Raw genomic sequence first — 12112 nt, forward strand, 5'->3', positions numbered from 1 at the left:
ATACATATTATAAGAAGACACAAGGACAACTTAGAATGTTAACGAAAACTGATAATTGATTTTACTGCACTAAAATAGACTTAAATTACATACATACATACATACATACATACATACATACATACATACATACATACATACATACATGTTTGTCTATATGTTTATGTGTAATTGTGCATTGATTGTTCATTTGTTATCTTGCATGTTGCTTGCTTCGCTTGGCGGTATGGTATATATTTACCCTTAGCACAATCCTACTGCACACAGTGTCACTATTGCTATTGCATGTGCTGATTTATAAGCCCGGATGTATTCAGAGATTTTAACCAATTTATCTTTTTTGTGGATGCTTTTTACTTGTCTATTTTCGATGAATTAAAAATTTCTAAAATCTGTTTTGGTGAAGACAATATATGATGACGGAAATACCTTTGGCAAAATGTACTAAATATGGGATTGAATTATGATCTTCAAGACAGTATAACAAAAACCAAAACTATGATACCATATTTATGTTGAGAGAAATATGTAGTGAGGGAGATATTACAGAATATATCATAAGAGGCAGCATTATTTCAAGATTTTCTTTGTTTGAGAATTAAAGGAAATATATAAATTTCGATCCGCATTATCAATAAACGGTTGAAAGAGACTATTTTTGGTAGTATGTTTCATGCTTACCTCCTCCTGGAGACTCTAACCAAAAATAGAAATAAGCTGTAATAGCCAATGTTTAAAATAATTGATGGCATTTACTACAGGAAGTGTTGTATAGATTACACGTGTACTTTTCCACTGGGTTAGAAAAGATTACTTTCAGTTTACATGTTTAGATTGAAATGTAAATCAGCATGTTGGCATATATTGTTTTTGATACCTTGACATTTTTATTAGGTCCTGGACACTTAAAGTGTTTCCTTCGTTTTGACAAAGCCTTTCTTTCTAATCTGGATACAAAATCCATAATATTGAAAGAATTGCATCAATCAGACGCTTATAATAGTTTTATGATCCATGGTCACCTACCACGGCCATTATCTCCGAGAGATCTCTGGAGTATTTCACCAAGAATAAAATTCACCCCAATAGAGAGACTCCGTTACTCAGTTTTAACATGAAGAGACACTGGAATGTATGAACGTATTACCCGTTTTAGAGTCTTTATTTGGAACAGCCCCCGAGGCGGAATATGATTTACACTAAATTATGCCACACGTCAGCCCCGTGGTGAAGTATGTGTCAACTTTGTGACGTCTCTCGTTAACATGATCAATTGACCATCGATAATTAGTAAAAGAGCCGCTTAAACCACGATATTGAACGTTAAATCTTTAGACATGGGCTGGTGGAAAAGATCTTATCGAACATAAATCCAAAAAGAAAGAAAGTTGAAGAACGGAAAGGAAAACACACAGACGACAACTTTATTGCATCCAAATTTGTTATCCTTCCAACATTAGGAAATTTAACACTCAGTATACATCGATAAGTATGTTTTGAAGAAATGAAATTGTGAAGGAATCAGAACATGCCAATTTTTTAAAAAGATTTTTTGTATTCTAGAAAACATGATATTTTATTCAACCAAAGTAAATAAAAAATTTAAGATACACACACACACGTACATACATAAATACATACATACATACATAGTATGTATGATGCGGTGAATACAAGGTACTCATTAAAATTAAAGATGGAAAAACAGAAATATATATTATTTTGCATAAGTTTTTTTTTTAAAGTCTGAGAAAAAATCTTTGAGTTCAGCTGTCTTCTTTGTGAACGTCATTTCAATGAAAAGAAATGCTAGTAAGTGAATAATTACTCACCGTGCTTGAACTCTCTAACACAGAGAACAAAAAGCTTATTTAAACCATATCGTTCTTGTACAAGTAAAGCATGATTGCTGAACAAAATGCACGTGTTTTTATTTGCGTGCAACATCAAGAGAAATTTGTTTTTAAATATGATAAATATTGATTTGTTATGTTAGAACTTAGGTTATCATTAAGTTATTATCGGTATTAATCTGAGTGTCCAAGTATGACATCTGTGTGAAAAATTTAGTCTGCTGATTTCTTTTTTTAATAGTTTCATAAAAGTAACAATATTGTTATCGTCGCTATACAATTACCTTTTTGCTTCAAGAAGGTTTGAACAAGTGAAAAAGATTTTAAGAGGAAATATTCCATGGGATGCACATTACATGAAGCCTACGCGGGATGGGACTCAAGAGATTCATTCATAGCATTGTTTGATCAAAGTATTTCTGGGTTGGAGAAAATAATTTAAACATTCACTTTAAAGTACTTGTAGTAATGGATTTTAAATCACCAGTGGACAGGAAATGGAAACAAAGTATTAACATTGATTAAATTTTATTTATTTTGGGAACTATTTGTTCATGAAACGCGACCTTTAGGACGAGCGCAAACATACACTAACAGCCAAATATTTAAACGCAATACTCTCATGATGCAAACTTTCAAGTCACTTTCGACAAGTATTAGTGATTTATTAGTGAGTGGCAAACTGGTTTATAATGTTGTTTTAATGTATCGTGTGATATTTTCACCCATTTCTATACCACTTACGATAGTGCGATGGAATGTATCAGACCAGAAGTGATAACAGTAAAATCCGCAAGTTTTCCGAGCATCCTTACAACTGTCTTTTTTTCTTCTACTTTTTGTGGATTTTAATAGAATTTTTAAAACACACTATTGGCTCTATCATGCAGAATAAATGGGAGCTAATGTCTTTCCGAAAGACACACAGAGGACGCTGACCCGGGTAGACATGAACGTGTATTGAACACCCGACACTTGGATCTCCAACCGACGCTCAACCATCTGTGCTACAGTGGCTTCCACCCTTATAATATATAAATTGAAATTTTAGATTAGTGTTAGGAGTCATTGTTTCAAATGAGATAATGTCTTCATTTAGACGACGACATTGATATAATTCATATTTCTCTATGACGGGGGCCAAAGTGGGGTGTGGGTGTGGATGGGGCTAGGCGAAGAAAACAATAAGGACCATTACAAAAGGGGACTTTGCCATATATAGATATGCATGACTATCGATTGATCTTTTCAGTTTAATGCACTTTCAAATGTACTGCACTATTGAGAATGTGACTTCATTTCTTGGACAACATACATAGTATCAAATGCACGAAGATATCGTAAAATAAATATTACATATTACGTATTATGACCACGAACGGATCCCAGACAAAACCATAAATTTCATTTGTAAATGATGCCCTTTTAGCTCAAAAATCTGTGGAAATTTTGTGTGCCGCTAGTTTTAACTGAGGTAATATTAAAGTGAGGAGTCAAAATTTATCAACGCGGTAATCGAATATGATAGAACCAGACAACACAGTCTGAAAGGTCAAACAATAATAATAAAATTTAACGTTTTTAATATTAAGGGGAGTTGGAAAAGGTGTACAGAATGGCATCATTCTTAGAAGAATAAAATTGCTCATGATATTGAGGATGAAGCATAAAAGACAAAAGAATGGAGGATGCGATATACCGGCAATACATTTAGGAATAACGGTGGAAGCATTACTTTGATTTTTTTCGAAAAAGGGTGTACACCTCAAAACACGCAACATCCAATAATGCTTTCTAGTTACCAGGTCTATGGAACACGCAATTAGTATAAATATACGAACATTTAATAATTTTCTAATAAATAAGATGGTGTTGTGTGCTATCAGATTTGTTGTTAGCTTGATTGCAATTTTTGTTTTGCAGTTGCTAGAGGCGATGCAAATAGTAGATGATAATGCGACATAAGTCGTTGTTTTATGCACGATGGTGGTATAGTGTGATAACGAAATCGACACTTTATGGTCGGTGATAATGCATGACATGTCGAAATGCTAATGATAAAGTGCAATAAAAAATTCAACTCTAAACTAGACGTTTTTGTTGTGTTTTTTCCCCTTCTAATTTTACTTTCTCCACGCCCTCAGGGAAATGTGTAGCAATGCCAGTTAAATCTCTTGCCTGGCTAATTTCCGTTATGTTACCCGTGGGCGTCTCCAGATATTTTACGGATTGTGTGTGGTATTGTACCTCTCGGGTGATGGGCCGTGATAAGACTTGTTACCGATCTAACCAATCAGAGCGCAGTGATGAGTTGCACTGATATCTCGCATCTATTTAAATTCGTTTAATTCACAGGTAACCACAGAACCTAACTGAGTCGACACACTCTTTGTAACTTTTCCTGTATCGTTTGTAGTGAACGTAAAATTTATTCATTATTTACATCAAAACCTAAGCTGTGAAGCCGAAGTACGACAAAAATAAAATTGTACAAAATTGGAGTTTATTCTCGGGACCCTTGATCTTGGACATGGAATGACACGGTTTATGCATTAACTATTTGCAACTACCTGTGAGGATTTATACCTAAATAACGATCGGACCTTTCGGATTAATTGGAAGGCATGTCCTTTGCACCTCATTTTTCTATAGGAGGTGCTTGCATAGTGTCACCTATAGCACAGGTTGGTATCAGCATGATATAACTAGTCCATATACTTTTTTTAATTAAAAATGTATAAGTTTAGTGAGTCAGTTTCTACACTACAACAAAAATAACATATGTTTTCTTTACCTCACCCAAATGCATGCGAACGTTGGCATTTTTCGATTTTCGACCTTCGGTGCAGTGATAATTTGATAGTGTTTCTTAAATAATATAACTTCAAGATCACGTCTGTATTGTATCGCCAGCACGTGTTTTTGTGTCGCACACACACACACACACACACACACACACACGGTTCCACTCCAAGATGTATCCCAAACTTGTTTCTTTATTTTATACGTGCATTCAATCAAATATGTTAAGTCGGCTTCTGACACACAGGGATATATTTTAAATTTACTTTCAATGCTGCTTCTCCGAGTCTCTTTATTACTATATACCTTATTTTAAATTATATATATATATATATATATATATATATATATATATATATATATATATATATATATATATATATATATATATATATATATATATATATATATATATATATATATATATATATATATATATATATATTGGCGATAAAGGTAATAATTGTTTCAGAATGGCACACTTAGTTTAAATTAAATTTGTAAACTGTTGGTAATTTTTTTACAGTCATTTACTACTTTTCACACCAGTTGCACATGTTAGTAAGTCAACAAACTAATTATTGTGACAAAAAAGAAAAAGAAACAAAATAACATATGGTTGTGCTAAAACAACTTTGAATATTGCCATTAGTTGTATTCCTTTACGTTGTGTTTAGAGATGAGATACATGGTTATCTACGGTGCTATCTATTTAGTTCCTCGTGTTATATGTGGGACGTAGTAATAAAATGGCAATGCTCGGAATCAGTGGTGTAAGAATTCCTTTTTATAAACAACGCATATTTAAGTATATTGTAAGTTTACATTTCCTTATGAAAAATATAAATGACTATATCTTTTAAACAGAAGAAAAAAAAAAAGAAGAAAATATTGTGGTCACAGATTGACGCGTTTTATGCTCTGGAACGATTTAAAATTTCCCAGTCCACAATTTTTGAGGTATGTTTCTTGTGTCGATTCCATCTGCATTTTAAGTTTTTCAGTGATATTAATAGAACTAAGATAAATTTTAGTTATTTAATAATGTAACTGTTCTGTCCTTTGCTTGTTTGAGGTGTCAGTAATGACGGAAATTGCAAGTTGTACGCTAAACGTGTTGCACATTTCACCATCACACTGCTGTAAATAATGTTTCCTTTATCACAGACAAGGCATGAGGGAGTGCACCATCTGAAATTATAATTCTCTAAACTTGTATTGTTATTTAACAAATATAAAATCTTGATTCCAAAGACGTTATATTGAGGAAATTATTGCAACGTTATTATTTTATTTCATTCTAGCCTGCTAATACCGGGGAACACTCATTTAGCCCTATGGGGTCACAGAGATGTTGTGAACATGGTCGAGTAATCGTTACCGATTCTTCCAGTGGTCTAGCTGTCTGTGCTTGCCAAGTGAAGATGGCTTCTCAGACTTACACGTCACGGGTTCCGTCTTTACCAGAAGCTTTCTATGGTTCAGCAACCAGCCATTTATATCCATCTGCTGGTTTATTAGGAGTCGAGCCGTCAGCATTCTATCCCATGGTAAGTTCCATTAAATATTTTATTCTACAGTTGATGTGACATAATTGCTTAACTTACAATGTAAATTTCGTTTATCATTTCCTTTTTAAATGTACAGTATTCCTATAAATCCCATATATTGTATCACAAATGATTAATACCACCGATCCGCGGTATAGACAAATATTAGCAAAATTTTGTTATTATTATTTTTATTATTATTATGATTATTCTTAATTTGATTAAAAAAACTTAAATATGTCATACTACAGTCAAGGGTGGATCCAATTTTTCTACAACGGGTTTCAATTATAGGCCTAAGAAGGTTGGTTTTACTTAAAATAGAAAACTTTTTATGCTTATGTATTAAAAAAGATTCTAATTAAATGAAAAAGGGGGACCCATATGACACTTCAACCTCAAAACTCCATCAGGATCTGGTATTGTACACATGCGAAAATACATAGATTTAAGATTGTATGTATACAATTTTTACATAAAAAAACTCAAATGAATCGTTATGTGATGCCGAATCAATACTAAAGAGAAGTTTCATTCTCACGTGAAGTGCTATCTAAGGAAGCACTTGACAATGTAGTGACATCTTTATGGTGGTAAGATATTCGATACTGGTCAGGTCTCATCAGATAACTGCTTGTCCCAAATGACCGCAGGTCAATAATAGGGTATTGTATGTGGAGAATGAAAAGTTTTGATTACCCTCAATCCGTTTCCGCAAATATCTTTCAACAAGAGAATAATCCATAAGATTTTATCAGAATCAGTGAAAATAAATGTATAATTTAGAATGCACGCGAAAACTGCAACATTCGATTTATTTAATCCAAAGAGCCTTGCAATGATTGGAAGGTACATAATAATGAATCACTAAAGAAAAATAAAATATTATGTAACATCCTTTAACATAAGGAACCGACAAATTGTGTATTCAATGACGGTAAACATGCCAATTACGGAGTTTTAACGTTTACAACGTTTACTAAAACTTTTTATCATATTGCAACTTTTTAATATATACCTCACATTACTTTTCACGTACCATACCTAGTTTCGTTTCTCAGCTTATGTTCTGTTAGAACTTTTTGTTAAAGAATTCAAATGATTTACTGTTTTTGTCAGCAAAATTAGAGGTTAAGATATCGATGGGGTAAATAAAATTAAGGGTTAAGATATCGATGGGGTAAATACAATTAGGGGTTAAGATATCGATGGGGTAAATACAATTAGGGGTTAAGATATCGATGGGTAAATACAATTAGGGGTTAAGATATCGATGGGTAAATACAATTAGGGGTTAAGATATCGATGGGTAAATACAATTAGGGGTTAAGATATCGATGAGGTTAAAAAATTTAGATACTCTGTAGTTCCAACCAAAAACAAGGGTAATGTTTGGAACCGTAACGCCTTTCCAACTTAGCTAATGCATCCACGTATACCGAGCTTTTCTCTTTACATTGTAAATTAAAATTATCTTTGCTAAGAGATAATGGCACCAACCACTATTATTATTGTTATTATTATTATTATTATTATTATTATTATTATTATTATTATTATTAAACCAAAGACATTGCCTGGCTATAGAATATTTGTGAAGATGTTATATGTATTTTATGCATTTTTTACCTATAACAACCGAAAATCCTTGGTGTAAAGTCTGGTCTCATCTGCGTCTATTTTATTGTCAATCCCCTTTCCGCAAAACGTGGGGAAATAGATTTCTCGTTTCCGTTCATCCGTATGTAAGAGGAATTATTCATTTAAAACTTATTGGGTTTCACATTCAAGTTCATATCTTCAAGTCAATGGTCACATTGATAGCTATTGAGTATTTCTTTAAGCGTTTTAATTCTGAAGCTTTTTTTCTACATACATTTATGAGACTTGGTAGCTTTATGTATCAATACCTAAAAATTAGTTGAATTTAATATTCGGAGGTCTAGTTTCAAGGGAAAAGTTAATGATATTCGATACGTAAGGCGTAGGTGATGTGGGGGTATGGCTGGAGGAGGTGGTGAGAACATAAATTCACTGAATTTGATTGTTTATCGTGATCTATTTTCAGCAAATTCGTGTCTTTTTCTGCAATTCCTCCGCTCCAGGTTAGTTAACCACCAATCTTCACAACTGAGAGCACGAGTAAATACAGAATCCAAGCTTGCGACGCAATTTAATTTTATTTCCTTTTTCAGAAACATTTGTCGCAGGATGGCTTGAAGACTGCATCGGCTACTGATCCATTTTACCTCAACAATCTACTTGCTACTCACCCTTACGGTTCTTTGTAAGTTCAACACTAATTAAAACAGTGATTAAAGTACAATTTAATTTGTTTCCATGTCATGGATACAACCCTTCGAAATAAGCTTGTTTATGGCCAGTTACTGACATATGTGGTGCAGAAGAAAATTTTCATGTAAAACCATCATATAATCAGACCAGTTCAGAGCCAAATCTTTATGGAAGAAGAATAATTTTAAGCTTGTTAAAGCAAGATGTTCTGGCTTGTATTTAAAACTAAAATAACAGCCTGAAAGTCACTTCTCCGAATTATTATCAATTCATGTCCGCAATTTACCTTATTTGTTTCCTGTAAAATAGCAGAAGCTAAGAGAAGCTTACTTGCTGGAAAGGTGTCTAACTCTAGCTGAAATAATTGTATTGTAAACGAAGATAAAACAAAAAATGGTTTCCTTTAGCCTTCTACTTCTTTTTATTTAGCTATCCTGGTTTGGACTTAAACAACGCTGCTCGACGTAAGAACGCCACCAGGGAAACAACAAGTGCTCTGAAAGCTTGGCTATATGAGCATCGGAAGAACCCCTACCCCACAAAGGGAGAGAAAATTATGTTGGCTATCATCACTCGCATGACGTTGACCCAAGTATCCACGTGGTTCGCCAACGCTCGCCGACGTCTGAAGAAAGAGACAAAGATGGGTTGGAGCACAAAAGATGGCGAGGATGACAACGATTGTGATGGATCAGAAAAAGAAGATGGTAATGGAAATTCGTTAATTAAGAATAACAAACCTCATTAAAAGTCAACAATTTGCAATAACATTTTGGTGGAATGTCAAACAGAAAATGTATGATGTATATGGAACCTTAAGTTTCATGTTTTTGTGGCGATTTCTTTATTTATTTGGAAGTCTCTGTGCATATAATCTTCCTCGGATACGTACGAGAGAGAGAGAGAGAGAGAGAGAGAGAGGACATACCCAATTGAGGATTCTCCCAAAACGGATGTATCTGGTGATACAATTAATCAGATACATATAAGCAAGTCAGAGATAAAAGTATACAAAACATACAATAAAATTCACGAAAACACTAGCTATAAATTATAAGAAACCAATTATTTCATTCTGTACTTTGAACAAAGCATAAAACTAATATTTTTCATGTTCATATAGGTCCAGGCAGCCAAGACTCTTTATCCAGTCGGTGTTCCACATCGGATGAAGAGGAAATTCTCAAAGTATCGGATATTTCTGATGTCGAAGATCAAATGAAATCTGCAAACCAACAAACAGCAAGTGAATATCTTCAGAGGGTTGATGTTTGTGCCAAAGGACCTCGACATATGATACATGTAAAAAGCAGCATGGATACTTTGGGACAAAGAGACAGTCATGTTACATTAAACAGTACTTTTCATTCTGGTGATATAGTTACGCAAACTTCTTCAAATAAGTCGAGTTCAGTAGGTCAGGATGGTCCTCAAAAGTTTGTCGCAACAGGAAACGGAAACTGTAGGCCAAAAATTTGGTCCATATCAGAAATCATCGGTTCTAAGAATGACTCGCCAAATACTTTAACCATGGGATCTGAGAACATGTTTTCTTCTATAACTTCAATAGAATCATCCGGTTCAGATACGAGTACCGCATGTTTTGATACTTGTTCCCAATCTGGTACCGGAAGTCAAGAAAGTGAAGATGATGAATCCAACATAGTGTGATTTCAAGGTCTCGCACATACTTTTACTATTTTCAGGGGCAGTTTCAATGCTAGCGCGAGTAGAGATTAGAGTTTTCTAAGAAAGAATGAAATCTTTAAAACATTAATACCCTCGTCATTAAAGTGTCCTTTTATACAAATTAAAAAACGAATTTGTGATTACAGTTTATTCAAAAAATCTATTCTATTCAATTTTATAGATATTCCAGTGAGCCAGTACATATTATAATGGTTAGGTCAAAAAGTCTGAATTCCGCACTTAGATCGTGAAAGAAAACCTGCAAGCAGTGCCGGATTTAGGACAAATGAGGCCCTGTGCTAGTTAAGTTATGAGGCCCCTTACTTGGGCCCTGAAAGAGGTAGGCCCAGTAGGCCTACACAGGTAGTCAGGCATACATACTCTGGGCCCTGAAAGAGGTAGGCCCGGTAGGCCTACACAGGTAGTCAGGCATACATACTCAGGGCCCTGAAAGAGGTAGGCCCGGTAGGCCTACACAGGTAGTCAGGCATACATACTCAGGAAGTTTAGGACGTTTTGACTTTTGAAAAACATTTGGAAAATTCATCGTAAATTTTTTTTGTTGCCAGGAAGATGGGGCCCCCTGGACAACGGGGCCCTGTGCTTAAGCACACCTAAGCACAATGGTAAATCCGGTACTGTCTGCAAGTGGTAATGACAACTGATCTCGTGATTCCATATCTGATATAAACCCACACGAAAGACTAATAAATGTAATGAGAGAGGCACGCGTTCCATAAAGAAACGTGTGAAAGATGTATTTCGTGACAGATATAATCTCAACAAATTTCACCGGAAAGGGGATGGGTATGTGGATATGGTACTAACTATTCTACATGTATAACCTTTATTAATTTGGGTCACATGACCAATCGAGCAGCGGCGAATAACTTCTTACTTCTTTCTACTCCTATATGGTGCGCGAACAAGATGCGGTACATATCAAGTCTAAGTGCATACATTCAGATGTAACATAAACTCATTACAATATTTTTAAAATGACTCCAGTGTTAAAAGAAGATTGTTAAGACTTTCTAAAAATAAAAAAAAATTCGTTATTATTAAGTACATTCGTGCTATTCTTTATCAAATGCATTAGGTCTTACTATTACAATTTCTTGACATGTATTTTTAACTAAACTAAAACGACAGGTTGATCTATAAATCCCATTATTGTTGAAAATACCGATTTAGATGAAATTTAATCTGCACGCCAAAATGGATCGGAGGGGATAATAGCTGACAGCTTATGTTTTCATTCCATTGTAGTAATTATGAATTCCAAAGCGAGGTTAGAGAAGAATGGCATGCTGTTTATGATGTACTAGAAGGGAGATTTACTGTTGAGAGAACAATAGATTGATTTTGATATGTGTTTTATAATGTATTTTAGAGATGAATCACAATTAAAATTTATTTTCTGATAATCCACTTTGCATTTTCTTATATATATATATATATATATATATATATATATATATATATATATATATATATATATATATATATATATATATAATTATACCCTTCTGCAGGCGGTTTAAATGAGGAAAGGTCGTCGAAAATTTGCATTTACATTATCAGAAACCGAACATTTTATTTTACCCTCTTTCTGTTTGTCTGGTTCCAGTTTCAATAATGTCTGTTTATGTTGAAATGTTTTAATATTTTATAATTTGACATTGTTGTGATTATGGTCCGAGGAAGAGACTTTAGAAAGGATGAAAACAACTTTAACTTTTTAAAACTATGCAGAAGGGAATCGGTTTATTCTTAAATGATGAATTCATTTTGTTTAAGAAAATCCTCAAAGTTTCCTCAGAAATAAAGCAAAGCTTGTTTTTCTTCGAAAGAATGCACGATAAATTAACTTTGTTTACAGCCTTTCATGATATCTGAACATTACGCGACATCATTGTTTGA

General features: G+C 33.8%; 1 protein-coding gene across 1 annotated transcript; it reads left to right on the top strand.

Moving 5' to 3' along the window:
* Positions 1 to 4211: 4211 nt before the first annotated feature.
* On the top strand, positions 4212 to 11616 carry LOC149782976 (iroquois-class homeodomain protein IRX-6-like). Its single transcript, XM_089934539.1, has 5 exons — positions 4212 to 4537; positions 5960 to 6205; positions 8401 to 8492; positions 8930 to 9207; positions 9624 to 11616. Exons 1-5 carry the CDS (start codon positions 4478 to 4480, stop codon positions 10169 to 10171), a joined length of 1224 nt encoding a protein of 407 aa, XP_089790665.1. The 5' UTR covers positions 4212 to 4477; the 3' UTR covers positions 10172 to 11616.
* Positions 11617 to 12112: the final 496 nt, after the last annotated feature.

Source organism: Sinohyriopsis cumingii, chromosome 15, assembly GCF_028554795.1.
Source record: "Sinohyriopsis cumingii isolate HCF-2022 chromosome 15, ASM2855479v2, whole genome shotgun sequence".
Taxonomy (NCBI): Eukaryota; Metazoa; Mollusca; class Bivalvia; order Unionida; family Unionidae; genus Sinohyriopsis; species Sinohyriopsis cumingii.

Coding starts and splice junctions, on each gene's coding strand:
- LOC149782976 (XM_089934539.1), top strand. CDS start 4,478: ATGTCCTTTGCACCTCATTTTTCTATAGGAGGTGCTTGCATAGTGTCA. Junction 8,493..8,929: donor ACTCACCCTTACGGTTCTTT/GTAAGTTCAACA, acceptor CTTTTTATTTAG/CTATCCTGGTTTGGACTTAA. Junction 9,208..9,623: donor TGGATCAGAAAAAGAAGATG/GTAATGGAAATT, acceptor ATGTTCATATAG/GTCCAGGCAGCCAAGACTCT.